This window comes from Anas acuta, chromosome 1 (genome assembly GCF_963932015.1).
Source record: "Anas acuta chromosome 1, bAnaAcu1.1, whole genome shotgun sequence".
NCBI classification, from domain to species: Eukaryota; Metazoa; Chordata; class Aves; order Anseriformes; family Anatidae; genus Anas; species Anas acuta.
In genome coordinates this window covers 158,456,647-158,475,544 of record NC_088979.1, presented here as the reverse complement: position 1 = coordinate 158,475,544, position 18,898 = coordinate 158,456,647, and the positions used below count along the sequence as shown (strand labels likewise).

The following is an 18,898-nucleotide window of genomic DNA, read 5'->3' as shown; positions in this document are numbered from 1 at the left end:
CACCCCTTAGCTCATCTTTGGCCACTGGGGGGGGTCCCCTTTCCATGCAGGTTGGAACCAGCTCTAATCACGATGGGGCAGCTCCTGAACTCTTCTCAAAGATACCACCCCTGCAGCCCCCCGCTACCAAAACCTTGCCACAAACTGAATACAACATTAAAATGCAAAACCTTAAGTTAAGGCTAAGAGTTTCAGTTTAAAGACGAGAGAGTTCCAGTTTTGAGAGAAGAAAAGGCAAATCAAGTTTGTAAAATATTTAATAGAGCAGTTTCCCAGCAGACTCCTGACCAGAATCATAACCAGACTTCTAAAAAGTATATATATTTTTAGATCTGAAAATTTGTCTTTATTTTTTATTTTTTTTACAAAATGGATTCCAGGAAGTTTAAAAGGCAATATCATAGAGGACTTAGGCGCAGAAATCAGGTGTAGTCATTCAAAGCATTCAAGTAGGAATATGGTAATATAAATATTTGAAAAGCATCTTTTATCATAAATGTTCAAAACAAAATGTATAACTCATTCCAAACTAAAAATTGAGCTTTATAGCACATATTTCCCTGAACAGAAAAAATAAGTAACTTTTGAAATATTTCTAAAGGCCTGAAAGCTTTTTCCTTGGTTAGTTACATTAGAAGACTTGCCTTTAATTAAATTACTTCCTTTCCAAATATGGAAAGTATTACATCAGTCCACTGTTAAAACAGACAATATGTTGCAAATTAATTCTGGTATAATATGTTCCAACAAAGCCTAGTGTATAAAGGTGCTGAGGTGGCTTTGAGTTTAGTAGTCATCTCCTCGGCTGACAACCTCTTTGCAGGTTGGGCGCAACAGTATAGTGTGCTCAAACTGCGCTGTGTACGAGCCTTTGATGTCGCACAGGGGAGGATATGGATCCACTATACCCAAGTCGCACAGGTTCTTCAGTGCCATTAGGTATTTGCTCTCTCCCAGGCGATCTAGCCATCTGCGGCAGAAGGCAAGAGTACCAAAGTTTTCGTTGATAACATTTAGCAAGTGTTTCGCCCTTGGGAGCCTAGGGGAAAACAAAGAAGAACACGTTTGAGAAAAAAGGGGCAACACCAACAAGCATTCACCACAGAAATAAATAAAGCACTGATTAAAAATTAGTTCAGGTTCCAAAGTGTGTTAGGACTGCGCAGTCCTGGGATGTTTTTCCACACCAACCAGACACTCTGTTCACAAAAGAAAGTGCGTTTTCCTACTGAGAAAAGACATCCTTCAAAACAAGCCTGAAAGCTGCCAAGCACACTGGCCAACCATACCAAACAGAGGAAGTTTCATTGTGAACATATCGCCATCTCACTACCCAGGCAAGATGAAACGCAATGGCAGGAATTCATCTCTTAAATATTTAAGGATGTCTTTGTTGTTTTGTTTTTTAAAGAGAAAAGCAGAACTCTTCCCCATCCAAGCTGGTTAATATTCTGAACTGAGTTGGTAGTAAGCTCAGTGGTTTAAAATTCCCAAGTTTTCTTTTTGAAGTCAAATACTTGGTAAGTTTTTCACTCCTATTTCTTACAATATAAGAATGTCAACATTAGACATTCATAGATAGACTAAGAAATAAACTCATGTCCAAACATCTGTTTTTTTTCCAACCACTGTGTTAAGTGTATTCCCACCCCTCTTTTTTTCATATTATTAGATTGTTCTGTGGAGACAGAAGTATCTGGAATAGCATCTCAGCCTGCTATGTTTCTAACCATAACAGTCTTCAGTTCAGAAAATGTCACAGTCCTAGAAATGCTAAAACACGTTTTTAGTGAAAACTGGAAAATCATGTGCCATTTAATTTTATAGCAATACACCAAGCCTGAAATTTAAAAACCACAAGATACCTACCCAAACAAAACAAGTGACCTGAATAGCTCAGTATATTCTGGGGACAACACTAAGACAAAGATTATGGCACAAAACCACAATAAAGATTTTTTTTTTGTCTATACATCTTATATAGTCCAATACACCACCAAGGTCTATGTATTATTATAAGGACCAAAATTCCTGAAGATCACGTCTTCTCCGTTTTCAGGTATGTTAGAATAGTTCCTTGCTTTTCCAAATTTACAATCTGAGCTCAGGTGCTTGTTTCAGAACACATTTCATAACAAGAACATTCCCAACAATACCCTTTGAATCCTTTGAAAGCATTATTAACTAGTGAAGGAACTCTGTCTCATCAAATCTGAACCCAAAGAGGGTGGCAGCTGTAGCACAATATACTGAACAGCAACAACAAAAAAAATCCCAACCTTATTGGCACGTGCCCAACATCAAAGTTCTTCATATAATGAGAACACTCCATGTCATCGTGAACAACACCCTTCCCTGTGCTACCAAAGGTTTCTATAGCATATACTTCACCTTCCTAAGAAAGAAGGAAAAAAAAGAACATGTTAATATAAATGAAATAAGTAACACCAGGCCATTCTGATACAACCATCTCAGTGTAACAATCTATGATTACAAGTAATTAAATGCAAATAGCTTCAATCACCAAACCAATTTAGAGGGAAAAAAAAAATCAGTAAGGACACTTAACATGATAAATTTACAGACCTCCAAATAATCAGCTGTTTTTATTAATACCATCTTGTTTGTTTCAAGCCATAGATATCGGCATGTTTCTAAGTCACAATTTGTCAAGTCACTGCAGCTGGAACGTTGTTGAAGCATGTACCATAGCTATGAAACTAAACTGCTGCACAATATTTGCTGAGTGGGAGCAATTCTCCTTTGCTATTCAGACAGCAGTCCTAAGAAATGTGTAGTTTAGACATAGCAAATACAAGGTGATTACAAAGAATTACTGCATTGAGGAACTTTCTGCTCAATTTCTGCAAGAATTTTCTGGTAGCAGCTGCTAGTATAAACCCTTAACCTGCTCAATTCCAGTCCACAAGATGGATTTCTTCAACAAATGAAGGTGATCTACATCTGCAAGGGCATTACCAAAATTCTAGCCAAGAACATGCTGAAACACCATTACATAAACTCCCTTCTGCCAAGTGCATTCACATATCCTTATTTGCAGGACTGTGAAAGGCACACAAACAGGATAGTGCAAACAATTACAACTGTTTTCCCAATTTATTAGACTACTTTGAAAATAAAAAAGCCATATGAGAAAGAATAACAGAGGCTTCAAATTAAATACAAACTCTTAAAGATGTCACTGAACACTCAACTGATCTAATAAAAACAAAGACAACCTACTCAAAGTGTCACCAAAAAAATTCACACCCACTTTTTCAGAATAAAGACTGTCAGAGGCTGTATTCCTCTCTGTCACAAAAAAACCTCCCTGGGTTGCAGCTGCTACTATACTTAGCACAGTACAGTAAGAGCCTGGCTATGCTCCACATCCTTCACTGGCAAAACTCACCGTCTTTAGTGGTGTCAGACTGTGTCCTAAGTAACCTCCAGAAGCTGAAGAAATTAAAAAATATCTTCTCTCCAGTGTCTGGATATGCAATTAAAGCAGCCTTAAAGCTCTGAAATCTTTAAGTAATATTTTCTTAAAGAACGCAAGTTTAATACTACTGATACACTGATGATGATGATAGGCAAGACCTAGCCGTTCATAAAGCTAAAACAAGGGCACGATACAAACAAGTGCTGTTTCCTCCTTGTCTTCCCAGTATTCCTTACCCTTTCTGCACACTCTTAGAAACAAGACAACAGCTGAAAATATATTTTTCTGCTCACAACATTAAACAAAAATTATATAACTTTTGGGCAATGAGAGCAAGCCTATCTCAAAAAACAATGCTGTCCAGCCCATACCTGCTCCCATTCAGCTCATACAAGTCTTGTTTACTCTGACAGGCTTACTAGTGATCACTGCTTATCGGTGGTCAGGCTTAGAATTAAATTAAAAGCTTCTTATTGCATTACCAATCTTTTAAATCAGCTTTCTCATCTTGTTAGAACACAAGCTTACATCAAAACAATGGATAAATCTGAAATTATGCATCTTTCTACTGTCTTTTTGATTTCTGTACCTTTCTGCATCGTGTACAACAATCCCCTTTCCTCAATCCAAAACCCTATTCAAACAGCACCTTTCACCTAACCTCTCACATTAACTAAAATATGCTCAACTATTTCACATCTGCAAAGGAAAATACACTGGAAGCTTTTCATGACGGATGTTGTATTTAGCTGTATTTGAAAAGTCATCCATAGCTACAACATTGCAGAAATATTTCCCAAGAATTACCTAGCAAGTGAAAATTGTTAATTTTGTCTTTTTTTTTTTTTTTTTACAGAGCAGACTAGGAAAAAGTGAGTGACCAGCAAGTCCAAATAGCTTCTGTGCAGCCTCTGGTCCCTCAGGTTCACCCCAGTCCGAGTTCCTGTCCTTATCCCTGCTCCTAAGTGCAACATTCCAACTAACACATACACACAGAAATAAACATGCGAAAGTTTCCATAAGTTTCAAGTTTTCCTCTACAGTTATCAGCCACCAGGATCACAAATATGACCCATCAGGGCCACACAGGAAATACTTACTCTTGAAATGACAGTTGGGAAACTTCACAGAAAAATTTACAAACTACTTACCTCCATTCTTGTGGCTTCTCCTCCTTTCACAATGGGCACGGTTTTTCCAGCATGTATCCTGTACGGCCCAATTGAGTGTCCGTTCAAATTACGAATTGGTTTCACTTTTGAAGGAAAACATTAGTATTACAGGCAGCTCCTTAACTAAATGCTAAACCCTTCAATGCAATTTGATTTATTAGCCCGTATTAAAACTACAGCAGTGCCCCACCGTATTACATAGGAACTAAACACAAAACTATCCATACATCTCGTGCAGATTCCAGCCACGTAAGACTGATTACAGCACACAAAGCTATTATTAAAGACTAGCAACTTCAACAACAATAAGGAAAGTTATTAATAAGCCAGACAGCAGGTATCACATTATTTGTATATTTTGAAACAGTTTCTTATCCCTCATCTTATCTATTAAAGACACACTACTTGGAAGGACAAGCGAAGAACATTCCTTTAAAGTCCAACAAACCAGAGAGAAACATGTATTTATGCAAGTTACGCGTACCATGCTTCTAGTACAGAGGTCTTTTCACTATGATACAAACAAATCCAAATCAGTATTTATACAAACATATATACATAGTAAAGAAAAGAACCTGCCTTGGTATGTTTTGCCATCAATTTCAACTTCATAGGACTCCATAACTTCTTGTATGGCCTCCCCCACATCACAGAGACGTACGTCTATTCCCGCACACTAAAAATGAAGTGCAAATGTAAGTGGAAAAATACCTGCAAAGCTCACTGTAAAAGACTCTGTAGACAATTTGCATAACGATCATACCTTTATTCCAGTATTAGTGGCATCCTTTACAGCTTGTAATAGTCTGTCATATTTTGGATTGAATGTGACTGTAAAAGCACAGTCAATAATACGACCTGAAATCAGAAGTTAATTAGTTTCACGGTTTCTGCACTGAAAAATATTTTAAAAAAATGTAATTCAAATGAAGAACTAACCACTAATGTGTGTCCCAAAATCTATTTTGCAAATATCATCATACTGCAGCACTGTTGGATCTCCTGCGTTGGGAGTGTAGTGGGCAGCACAATTGTTCAGAGAGCACCCAGTAGGAAATGCAAGGCCTGCGTTTAAGCCATTTTCCTTTATCAGCTTACGTGAGCAGTCTTCAAGTTTTTCACTAAAGAGCAGAGGGGAAGGAGAAGAAAAAGAGAGATAAGTGTCATTATTTCTTTTGATGACTTTAAATAAAATAAAGCAAGAACAACACCTCAAAAAATAGTCTTCATTTGAAATCTTTAAGTACTTCTATGCTAATTAGAAAGAGACCCTAGACTGGAAAACAAGCACAGTCATTATCTTCAATTCTGTGTTGTTTTTTCTACTTTTTCGTAGGCAACATCAAGCACTTCACTACTGTTTTTAATCTAAATTGAAAAGATGTATCTTTTATAAGCTACATTTACCCTGTTCTTCCAGAGTAACAGTTATTAAATTAAAGTTTGCCCAAACTGAATGCCCTACTTTTTTTCCTTAAAGTTATATCCTGGTAACTGTTAAAGCAGCAGTAATACAGTCTTCTCATTCATTAAAAAAATCCGATTAAAGAAGGGCTTTATGTTAATTTAACTTAAGGAATAACTGCAATAAAAATACAACCTTACAAGACTAGCACTTGTCCTTGGTTTTTGGCTACTCTCAAGTTTTTGGCCACTGGAAGGCTACAGATGGCTGTCCATCAGTGCATACCCCTACAGTCACTGTGAATGATGCAAACTGCAACTCGCATCAGTGCAGCATGTTCTGATTTCAGTTAAGAGAGCTATTCACTCAGTGCAGTCTGGAAAAAGAAAAGAGCTTATTTTAATAGGCAAGTCCCCACAGCCTTAAGTATTCTAGGAAGAAAAGTCACGTTTTGAGAAAATTATTGCTTATAACTAAAATAGTCAAGCTACGTACTCAACATGACAGATTTGTTTCAGCCAGAGAACTGATTACTAAGGCAGCTGTCTGTCTTCTGCTTGCCCTGACAGCATATTATTTCCTTCTACTTCCCCTCACAGAGTTATCTCGGGGCTCAGCTCTGATAAGCTTTCTTACTATCTTTCTTGTCAACACAGTCCTCTGCTGTATCAGGCTGGAAGCACCTGTATTTGGAAGCTAAACCCTCCTGGATTTGTGCAATACTCAGACAGCAGACATTCACTCCAGATAAACCAAAAGATAAGAGGAAGCAATAGTTGGAAGAGTCAAGAGAATCTGTCCAGGCATATTATTTCTTTAAGCTTTACCTTAACCAAACTCATGTTTATTTTAACCAATTTGTTCAGTTATTTCTTAGAAACTGAGAATAACACAAGTAGTGTTGTTGCGTTCCTTCAGAAACATTAGTCAGGGAAGATGAAATACAGACGAAATCCTACTGCCCTGGACTGCACCTATGCCTGTGCAGTTTCTGTACCTCCCAGCCACAGACTGCACCTGCTATGCTTGTCCACGTAACATTTCTCTTCCAATTTTGACAAAGCGAGAAAAGCTACCGCTATCACTGCTTCTCTGCACTGCTGCAGAACTTGCATGCACGAGTAGCAAGGGCAGAGAACAGTAAAATCAAGCTCAAAGTAACTGAGCATAAATGAAAGCTGTTTGGCCTTCAGTATGATCTCAGGCCCTGTAAAGCTGCGTAAGCTATGAATCTGCTGTAAGAGGAAACTTGAAGTTAACTAGGGATACTGTTTGCATGCTTCAAATGGAAACCTCCAAAACACTCATGACACAGTCAATTAGGCACACAAAATTGAAACTAAATCCCCCCCCCACACACACACTGGAGAAAGAAAAAAAATCAGTAGCAGAAGTCTTTGAGAAGATCTATGTCCTCACCAGATTTCTATCATCGTCATTCCAGGTTTTATCCAGCTCATAACATATTTCCTCACTTGTCTGTGTGCCTCTGCAGCCTCCCGAAAATCATTCCAGATTTCCTCACTGGCTTGGTCTAGTGCTTTCTTTTCTTCACTGGTTATTCTCCAAGCTGCAGTTCGCCTTCAAAACAAAGCATGTCATGAAAAGTTATTGCAACTATAACCACAGTAGAAGTTATAATTTCTGTCTAAACTGCAAAGCATTTATTAACCAGTCAGGCCTACATTCTAAGTCAACAGAAGACATAGTTTATACATTTTTCAGAATAAAGGAAGCTTATGAAAATTAATCAGCACCACATACTGGCACCGGTGAAAAGGTGTTAACCCTGCAGCCAAAAAAATTCATTATGCATACATGTAAGGTTAACTCAGTTATACTGCAAACCAAATTATTCCCTTTGCATTTTTGAAAGCCTTACCTTCCAACTTTCCCCAAAGCCCAAAGTAATATTCTTGAACGATGCACGCTGCTCTCCAAAGAGACAGGACAGGCCTATAAAATTCGTACCAACGTGCTCAATTGTACCTTGAGCTTAGCAGTACAACTCACTGCAACACGCTCTGCTCAGGCAAGAGGTTTCTTACTTGTGTGATTTTACTTCCATTCTAGCAGTGCTCAGAGAAGAATCCTGGCACAGAAGCTGCTTGCCCAGAAACCATCACGAATGCAGACAACAAGCTCCTTCAAAATTTAAAAGCCTGCATTTTCAGCAACGTTTTTGTCCAGCCTCAGAATACTTATGTAACTATACTTCATGCAGTGCATGGTAACTGTGATACCTGCCAGGAAGCTCCTTTTGGGATTTGCTGGACTGTGAATTAACGTTTGTTACAGGAAAATACCATTATCCTGGAACTTGGTCTCTTTGATAGGTTCACAGAACAAATACAAGAATAATTTTGAATACAACACACTAAATATAAAATTCGTTTTGAGTATTTTTTTTGTTCTGCAAGAGACCTTACAACCACAGTTCCAAGAGGAAAAAATAATTTAAGCACTCTATCAACTGTCAGAACCTAATTAAAGGACTACTTCTCTGCCTATGAAATAGATAACCTTCAAATAGCGGAGTTGAAGCCCTGTAATGACAAAGAAAACCCCAACAACGACTCAAAGACCTTTGTACACCTTGTGCGGGAGGAGTAATACTAAAACCAGTAAGCATCTGCACATCCTCATGGCCAAGTCATAAAGGAAAAGCAATGGAGGATAAAACAGGCCAAAGATGCTGAACTATGCCAAAGCTTCTGGAATGTGAAATCAACTTTTACCTTTATAGGAGTTACAGTAAATGGGGTTATATCAGCCTGGCAGCCAGTCACTAGTGGGGTTCCTCCACAGAGCTCCATTTCAGGGCCAGCTCTCTTCTGTGTTCTCATCAATGACTTACAGACAAGACTAAGCAAGTTTGTGAGTAACGCTAAATTGGGAGGAGCTGCTGACTCCTTTCAGGGCAGAGGCCACAGAGAAATCTCAACAAATTCAAGGGCTTGGTGATCACCAGCTATATGAAGTTTAACTAGAGCAAGTGCTGGATTGTGTACCTGGGAAGGGGCAACCCTGGATATAGATACATGAGGGGGGATGGGAAGCTGGGGAGCAGCCCCATGGAAATGGGTCTGGGGGTTTTGGTTGACAAGAAGTTGACTGTAAAGCAAGAGCAGTGCAAGGGGAGAAATTCCATGCTCGCTGTTCTGAGCAGTCTTCTTGCTCAAATGAGCACTGCACGCACTGCCCTTAACCCACAGAACTTGCCTCAAAACTGATAAATTCCACCGAAACAAGGCAACAGGCTGCACCACCTGAGTCTGCAAGCTGCACTTTGAAATTGGGCTACAGCCAGCACCCCAGTCACGTCACATGAGATAGAAAAGGCACACTGCAGAAAAACGATAGGGAGACAGACCCAAGGGCCCTTTCCAGCTGCCCCGGATTCCAGCAGGGAACACCCTCCGGTAGCAAGAGCTGCTGCCAGCCCCGGCAGCTGCTCTGCCAACAGCCGTGGCCTTCAGTGCAAACTCCAGCACACTGGCAGGAAACTGGTCTCACTCTATCATACTCTATTTCAGCAGACAGTCACTTTGTGCAAGACAACTAGGGGACAAAGCAACCTTTGCAGTTAAAGGCATTTTATCAGACCCTAAGTATTTTGCTGCCAAATGGCCATCTGGGAGCTTAGGAAAGGAGGCTACTAGAAATACTGCTCGGGCTGAAGCACTTCAGGACACGTGAAGGTGAGAGGAAAGAATAAAACAAGTAAAGACCAATTGAACAGACAAAGGTCTCACCTCAAATATCCCAACAGTTAACAGGCACAGGAGTAGGTAACAAGCTTTTCTGAGGAGTTTCCTTCTTAATGTGCTGGCTACCACATAAACCAGCTTAAGAAGTTCACCTCCTGCTCCAAGCTGTTCCTGCCTTTCACTCCAGTTCACAGCCCCCAGTTTTCACTAGTACAACTTTTTCTAGGATTGTGCTGTAAAGCAGATTTTAGTGATCGAAGATCCGAATCCTACAAAAGGATTCCCCCAAAGTATTTTAACCCAGATAATAGCATAGAGACAGAAACAAACACGTAGGGACACGAATTTCTTACACCAGCTTTACCAAATCATGAAAAACTGCTCATAGCTTTCCTGCCCTTCATGTAGTCATTTCAATTCAGGCATCTTTAACAAAAATGCAAGCCTTCAAATAGAACTCGATATCCGAGATATAAAAACATCAAAGCTCTTAGACTGTTGCCTATAAAAAAAAATTGATTCTCTGCTATTGTTTCCCCTGAAAATTGAACAATACCCATTTTTAGTTCAGCTTCCTGCACAAAATCCAGAATTCTAGGTTGATGAGAAAGTATGTGATATGAAGAGTTACAAGTAGAAGCACAGACCTTTTCTGAAATCAAAGACAAAACCTGACTGACCTCAGCATGAACAGTAGAAGCGGCACTAAGATGCCACACCAATATAAAATAAATATTATTCAGAGTAGGAAATATTTTAGTGTTTATGTCAGCCACTAATTTAAGTAACTGCTTATGCTAGGAAATGCTGAAGTAGCACCATTAAGACTTTAATATTTACATTAGGAATGAAACTAAGCAAATTTAAGCAAATTATATAAAAAACCCAATTCAGGTTCCTTAGAAGAATATATTCTTTCACTCTCAGAAGAACATTTTGAGTACAGAAAAGATGCTCCACTTATATCCTGCTAGAAGAGCTTCTTTCAAATGAGTAGTAGCAAACCCAAAGCTAAGCATTTAATCTTCAATAGCTGGCTAAGGAACTGAGGTGTAAAAATCGTATGTCATTTGTTACAAAGCTATGAACATGCTTGCAGTGTTTATAATCTAATTTCCTGAAGTACTTACACGATGCCCTTCTGAATGTGACATATGCATACACAGACAAACGCTCAACTCTTAGGCATGAAAAGAGTCGTTCCCGGATCAGCCCTTCAGGACTACCCTGTGAAAGCCCTACCATTAGCACGTGAACACAAGTGCATACAAAGACGGCAGTCATTTATAAATAAATATGAACATACCTCGTGATCAAACTGCAGTCATTAGAGAGAAGAAAGGCTTCCTCAAAAAGATATTTAAATTTCTTGAAAGTGAAACCGTATTATCTGTCAGTACCTGAACACAATTTATGGGACATACTGAACTCTGAACTACACTGCATACTCTATAAAAAATGGGCAATGGCTTTAAACAACTAGTAAGCGTTTCAAATTACTTTTTGAAAAAACACTCGTTGAAAAATAACATTTATATTTTGGAAAGCATTGTTTAACTACTGCCCTCCCATTTGTACTTGTGTTTCCAGAGTTTTGATCCAAAGTTTCCTGGGAAGTTTGTAAAATCTTATTTGGTCTTTTCATTCAGACTTTCATGCATTTCAAGCTGATTGCCTTCCCCCACCCTCCACACAGATAAAAAGTGACCTTCCGCAACACTTTCCATAGGAAAAGTCAGGAAGCTCACTAAAGCTGGTTGGTATATTCTATTTCCTAACAAAGCATAAGGCAACAGTAGCACCCTCTTAAATTGTAAGGATGCAGATACCTGTTCTCATACGCCACTACAAAGTTTGGCTCGTTTAGTGAAATTGCACATTATTCCCATGCCACTATGAAATGTAAAAGACAGGGCAGGTTATAACACCTACATATTCATACAAAGACAAGCAAAGTGCAGAATATGCCACTTAGGCTTTTAAATTCAACTCTCAGTAAACTCTCTCCTACTCTGTGACTGACATGTCCCTACAAAGAAAAAAAAAAACAGTGGACGAACTTATTAGGCTGCCTTTTCCTCTTTAGTTTAACCACAGATGCAGTTGGGGACTACAATTATTAGTTTCCATTATCTCAATCAAACAGCCACATGAAAACTTACAACAAACTATTTGTTATAAATGAGTCTTCTCCTTTACTCATTCCAATAATTTCAGGGAAAAATATTGTTACATTTTAAGAATATTTTTCCCCCTCCCATTTTTGAAAATAAAGTATAGAGGTCTATACATAGAGGAAACAATTATAAGGAATAAATTATATTAACGACAAAATGCTAATTAGTGACATAAGAATAGAAGGAGGAACAGTGAGCTGGCAGCATGCAAATTCACTGCTGCATATCTGTCACCACCTTTCTTTAAGAGCTGAAAAATGGAAGATACAGAGGCCAATGAAATGACTACAGGGCAACACATACAGATCTTCCCTCTTTGTAGTACACAGCAAAGACAAGAGAGTTCCACACGAGTGGGATGAATGTAGGAACTAGTTTCAGGTGCCTGTTTGTGCAAACCAGAGCTGGAAATGCATATGAAAACCAGCCCTGTTTAAAAAGTGTTTTCAGTAATCATCTGACAACCACTGAAACTCCCTTCTATATCAAACCTACAGTTAACAATTTGATGCGTGGAAAGCAAGACTAATAATAATAAAAAAATAATTTAAAAAAATCAGTAAAAGTTCACAAGTAGGAAGAAAACTATTAAGTGTTGGAGTACTTAGACATCTATACAGATGATCTGGTGGTTTTATAAAAAGGAGTATTTTGTTATGTTTCTTTTATTCCTTTAACATGATCTGGGACATTTCATTTTTATCTATTTCAAATAGCCACAAAACATGTCCCATAAATTCATTTAATCAGGGAAAAAAAAAGGAAAACTGGGAGGAAGAATCCTGTAAATGAGGGACTTGACTTTGAGTTGGATCAAATCACTGAAACAAGATTTCCCTTTTAGGCACTGACTTATAAAGCAAAAAAGACCCATGAAGTTTTTTTGTTTGTTTGTTTATGGCTATTAATATAAATTAATTTCATTAATTCTAACAATATAAGAATATTTTCCTGGCAGTTTTTCACCTGGCACATCACTTAGTACCTGCCAAGAGTCCATCTTTATTATTTACTTCTCCTGAATCCCCCAGGATTGGGAGCATTATTTAGCTAAAAAAATAAAAAAAATAAATAAAAAAAAAACACAAACACAAGAAGTTTAGCCATTCTCCCAGTCAGTTAACAACAGATTTATTCACACTCCACAACTGCCACCTAAGAGTCTCTATACAGTTTCTTCTCCCTTTGGAGTTCTCCTTTTTATTTCTTCAGTAATAGGGGAGAGAGGGAAAAAAGAAATGAAGAAAAAAAACTAAGCTCATCTGTCATACTAGGGATACACTAGAAAGATGCAGTTATTTTATTATCAAAATCTCTCTCCAACCTCGACCCTTAGAAAAGTCTCTTGCAAAACTATTTGTGTTCAGAAACTTTCACCTCAAGCCTTTGCTACTGGTGAAGAGTCACTATGAAAAAAAGCAGTTAAAATCGTGCTCTACACTTCAGTTAGTACTTTTGACTCTACAAGAAAGCAAACTACCGAAGTTACTAAAATATGAACTTCCTTCGGGCACACAATGTGAAAAATTCTCCCCTAAAACTGCTGCATAACTATCCCACATCTCACTAACTTTCAAACCTTCTCACAACTCTAATTTACACTACATTTTTCTTGCAAGCAGTCTACTGACATCCTGTTGGTCCCTAGGTCTTAAGGTTCCCTGCTTCATGGCGATTCTGCTCATAAAGGCCATACTTCAATTAAAAGGGCAGGGATGGAAGAACAGTTCTGGTCTGAAGACCTCCATTCAATAAGTTGTTGGATGATCCAGTTAAAAAAAAATAAAAGGCACATTACAACTCAATTTTAAATTTGTTCATTTAGTTCCACATTAAACCTTTGCAATTCAACACATCTTGATGATGGTATTTACTTTTTACACTTAATGCACTCACCCATCTTGCGTTGGTGGATATTCACATTCTTCTCCCTTTGGGTAGATGTTGCTGGGAAATAGCTCACATATTGGAATAGAAGGTGGATCCGTCTGGACCTTAGCTGTTGAGTACAATTTTTAGAAGTTTTATACACAGTACAGTGGAAAGTCTCTTATTTCAACCTTGAAAGTCAGACAACACGAGTTATTTAAGATCTCCCTTCTAGAATTTGAGCTTCTACCCAGAAAACATCACATCACGATGCCCTCATATGACTACATTTAGCCAGTGCTCAAGGTGGCATTCAGGAATATCAGAAAGAAACCTCAGCCAAACAGTCTACAGACCCAAACCACATCCCAAAATTTGTTTCAATTGTCAAGCACAGCACTTACACAGACTTAACCAAAAATTTATGCAAAGTCTATATTTATTTTTGTGCTTGATACCTACGTCCTTTCTTCTTTTTCTTCTTCTTCTTCTTTTTCCCTGTTGCTCCATCTCCTTCACCCTCTCCATCTACAGAAAACAACGTGATGAACATCAAACAACTTTAAAGAAACAAACAATTTTGAATGGCATGCAAAAGCATCTCAACAATCTGGAAACATCTCTTTCACAGCAAAATTTAATGGATTTAAAATATCCAGAAGCTGCTGCCAAACCATTAGCTTTTTCAGTCCCTACACTAAGCACAAATGTAAGAAAATACTTCCAAGAGTTGACAACTTGAGCACACCACCAATCACAGGAAGAGTTCTCAGAGAGTCCTACTTCAAATACCACTATTCTCAATTCACCCAAAATGATGCCTGGGGTGGGGGAGGGAATCAGAGAGAACTATTTTAGACACCACAGCTAACAAAGAGTTAGGGACCAATACTTCAAACACATCTTCCAGTGCTTTAGCTACAGGAACTTACTGTACAGCACAACAAAAAGCAGTAGCAAGTACAGATGACAACTCTTGAGTCAGAAAGAATTCAGTCTGGAGATAACAGGAAAAGTCACAACCAGCACCGAGCTGAAAGCACTGATTGTGCATGCAAGCACCAAGAATCAGTCAAGCCATGTTACATTCACATTTGGGAGTTAACAACAACCCCATGGACCTCACGTTTGCTACATCTGATGCTTAGTTACTTCATACACAAAGAAGTACTTATCGAACGTGACAGGATCTGACTAAACATTCTGGACCTACCCACAAGTTTATTTCAAAATGGTTGAGTGGTAGTCACCTACACTGAGAACACTTACTTTTATTTAAGGGGAAAAGTAAAATTGAAAGTCCTTCTGCAGTCAATCAACTCAAAACGTTACTATTTTTAATGCATTTATACAGCAACTCACATTTTCTCATTTATTAAAAAACAAAACTGACCAGCTTTCCCCGTCACTAGATGTCAAGCCTCTCATGATAGTCAGCGTCACCGAAATATTTACGTGGTAGTGACTGCTGTAATCCTGCAGATGGGGAAAATCTCAAAAAACGTGTCTACACTCATACTCAGCCTTTTTTTTTTTTTTTTTTAAACTTTAAAAGTTAAAAAAAAATGAAAGCATAAATACTTTATGACTACAATGCAGTCCAGCCTAACAGATTCTCCATTAAGCAGTATTTCATATGCAGCTGACAATACTTAACAGTGCATATGTTCTTTGTTTATAATGTGGTACATTTGCCACATTTCTTTCGACCTTGAGCTCTGCTCAAACCAAGAAATGAATTAGACATGACTCTAGTTTAATCAGTGATTTTTTTTTTTTTTAGATCCTTAGGCCTAAACTGCACAAACAAAATAAAACATTTCTTTCTTAAATGTTATCACTGTTGCTATTTGCTTATCATGGCTTTTTCATACACCACTGCACACGAATCTGTCATTTGCAAGCAAAACTGACTGGGCCTATGCTTTCACGTCCTTGAAGATTGCTGCAGAATAACTGTGCTGCCAGAAACATAACTACCGCATCTGACTAATGCCCTGTTTGTAGTCAGGTTGTTTAGCTGGTATTGAAAAAAAAAACTTTCACCAGAAAAGCACTTTAAGATCGCTGTGAAACTGAAGCCCATCCTTATGCTATTGTGGTATAGATATTTAATAACTTACCCTGCCACTATGCATAAATGTTATCTATTCACTGCAACGGAAATCTGAAAAGCACTTCCTAATTGCTCACAGATTTCAAAAAGCACGTAGGCTTATTTCTGAGGCCAGTCATATTTTTTTTGTTTTGTTTTTTCGTTTTTAAAGAGGGTGGTTATTTTATTGGTTTTGGTCTAATGTCTTAAGGAACACCTCTACAACTAAGCTATTACTACAACTACACTATTAAGATGTCAAGTTGTGATTACCAGTACAGGCAAGGACATGCAGTTGTCTTCAAAAAAAAAAAAAAAAAAGGGAGGGGAAGGAGTGGAGGGACAATTTCCCCCCATCTAAAGAAATATTATTCTTTTTCTAAAAATATATCCAAGTCTAATATGTGGAAAATAGGAAACTATTATTTCAGTGACAGCATCACTTCACGTTTGCAGTTTTAAAATACTTTCTAATACTGTAATACGAATTGATAATACTGTAGAAAGCATAAAGAAAATATTTGTTGAAAGAACACTGTATTTCATCTACTAATAACAATATTTCCCCAAGATGTAGCCATAACAATATTAATCTAAGAATTCTTTCCACTGTATGAAATTTTCACTATCTTTCTCAATACTGCCTACTTGAGTATTATAGCACAAATTATATTATCTTTCAATGTTGTAACCTGAAATACAGCATGGAAGAAATAATCCATCAGAATATACTTCTCAGCAAAATTAGTTATATAAAACTGAATGCTATATATAGCTTAATATGTTCGGTATAGTCACAATTTTATAAATGCCAACACTTCTCTCTCAGAAGAAGTTTCTGCACCTGCTTTATTCAATTAAATTCTGGAATGTGGAATCCCACCGACAATCTACTAATTAGATTTCTGAGCATGATACAGAACATTTTAGGGTGCTGAGACAACTTTTAATGCCAATTCACAAGGAAGAAACTAAATAAATAACTAGAGAAATGTATTTTCTTAAAAATCCATTTCTGTTTAACACCGCCCATCAAAATGAAGAAAACACAGCATTTTTTATTATCTGATATTCCCACTGAAAAGTGCATCCAGCCTGGATTTCAATACCATACACTTCAAAGTTATTTGTTTCGAACATCTCCGATGTAGCATTGGCTACACACAAAGCGTACGCCTTGCCTGTGCATTAATCTCTCCCCAGTTCAGTTCTAATGAAAAAAAAATTAGAATTATGGACAGTGTGTCAAGTCACCGGTAAAGACTCTGAGACATTAAAGTGCTCTCTTGCAATTTTCTATTTTTTGTTCTAAACCAAGAATAAGAAAGATAATTTTGGAACATAACTTTACGTTGCCCATGGTAATGCAAATAAGAGCGATTTATAGTTTGCCTTATCTTAACGTTTCTCTGTGGTAATAAGATCCTTAAAAACAAGATGCTTTAACAACACTTGTGATCACTTAAACTTGTATATGCATGCAAGACAGCTAAATTGCTGCAAAAAAATTAAGAAGTGTATATATAGCTGCACCTCATTTTTCCCAAACACAACACAGAGCTCTGTAGATTTGTTAAAATGGAAGTCCAGGTAAACGCTGAACCTGGAAGCGTCACGTGAAAAAGAAGTTACACTTGCCTTCATCATCATCATCCTTGTCTTTGTCCTCCAGTGTTTGCTTATCCAATTGTTTTGCTACATCATCGAGGGCACCTTCCACTTCTTTATCCGTTTCTTGTCCTGTTTGTGAAATTAAAATACAGCTTACGGTACAATCACAGCTCTAGGCCAGAAGGCGATAATCCCCAAATATTTTCTAAAATAGCGTGCTGTACTCATCCTACGGATACCAGAACATGGGGATTTATTTTTTTTAGAGCAGACCCAGCGTGTAAGCCCGTAGGGCCCGACAGGGGCTGTTCCTGAGCCCCGTGCACGAAGGGCACCTCACCCCCACAACCCCCACACTCCTTACTGTCCCCTGCCAGCACCCCACGCCTGCTGGCGCAGCCCCGGCCCCGGCCCCGGCCTGCCTTGGCGAGATAAAGCGGGCGGGAGGCTCCCAAACGCCCGACCATGGCGAGCCGCCGGCCTGCGGGCACAGCCCCGGGGCTCCCCCTCGGCTCCCCCCGGCCCCCGCCCGGTGCGAGGCCGCCGGCCGGGGCTCGGCTCAGCGCCGCCCGTACCCGCGGGCCCGGCCCTGCCCTTCTTCTTCTTCTTGCGCTTCTTCCTGGCGCCATCGTCCGCGCCGAGCCCCGCCGCGCCGCCCTCGGCGCCCTCCTTGTCGTCGTGCTCCGGCGGCAGCTCGCCGTTGAGGTGCTGCTCCGCCTCGGCCGCCCGCCCCGCGGCCGCCATCTCGCCGCGGCCGCACCGCCTCCCGCACACGCCGCGAGCGCCCAGCGGCGGGGCCGGCCCTCCGCTCTATGGCGGCCGCGGCGCACGCCGGGAAGGCTGGAGGCCGCCGCCGGGAGGCGAGGAGGAAGAGGAGGAGGAGGAAGGGGCCTCCCCGCACTCTTCCTCCTCCTCTTCCTCCTCCCCCCGCACCGCCCTCGGCTCCTTCGGCGTGAGGCAGCCGCCGGCGGCCCCATGGGTCCAGAGGAGCGCGGCCCCGCCGAGCCCCCCCTCGGCCTCCTGCCCGCCCTCCTCAGCACGTACCTCCCTGCGAAATGCAATAAAAAAGGAAAATAAAGCGCTAAAAGCATAGCTTCAATAGGAACAACTCCACTGAGGGGTTTCACAGCGTTCGTAGACTAAAAGGCCAAACGTACTAAGTATGCCACGTGAGAGGGAACTCATACAGAAAATATATAAATAAATAAACTTGTCCCAAATCCCACACATCAAAACAAGGAAAATTATAATATGCAGTAAGGGGCACTGCCCTGACCCATATCCAGCAGGACCTAAGATGCTAAAAAAAACAAGGAAAAATACCCATATTACCAGCATTCACTAATGGCTCATTAAATCAGCATAATTCTTCTGACAGGTTTTCTACTGACAGAACCAAGCTCGCCAAAAATACATT

At 39.4% G+C, this 18,898-nt stretch overlaps 1 protein-coding gene across 1 annotated transcript; it reads right to left on the bottom strand.

Moving 5' to 3' along the window:
* Positions 1 to 239: 239 nt before the first annotated feature.
* METAP2 (methionyl aminopeptidase 2) lies at positions 240 to 18,343 on the bottom strand. Its single transcript, XM_068668635.1, has 11 exons — positions 18,057 to 18,343; positions 17,509 to 17,610; positions 14,238 to 14,303; positions 13,803 to 13,905; positions 7,439 to 7,600; positions 5,554 to 5,735; positions 5,378 to 5,472; positions 5,194 to 5,290; positions 4,594 to 4,697; positions 2,280 to 2,395; positions 240 to 1,039 (listed from the first exon to the last, which is right to left on the bottom strand). Exons 1-11 carry the CDS (start codon positions 18,223 to 18,225, stop codon positions 787 to 789), a joined length of 1,449 nt encoding a protein of 482 aa, XP_068524736.1. The 5' UTR covers positions 18,226 to 18,343; the 3' UTR covers positions 240 to 786.
* Positions 18,344 to 18,898: the final 555 nt, after the last annotated feature.

What these genes read in the sequence shown, in the direction of transcription:
- METAP2 (XM_068668635.1), bottom strand. Translation starts at nt 18,225, where the DNA reads ATGGCGGCCGCGGGGCGGGCGGCCGAGGCGGAGCAGCACCTCAACGGC. An exon ending in GGGCAGGGCCGGGCCCGCGG is followed by an intron (nt 17,611 to 18,056) that starts GTACGGGCGGCG and finishes TTTCACAAACAG; the next exon opens with GACAAGAAACGGATAAAGAA. An exon ending in GAGAAGCCACAAGAATGGAG is followed by an intron (nt 2,396 to 4,593) that starts GTAAGTAGTTTG and finishes CTTCTTTCTTAG; the next exon opens with GAAGGTGAAGTATATGCTAT.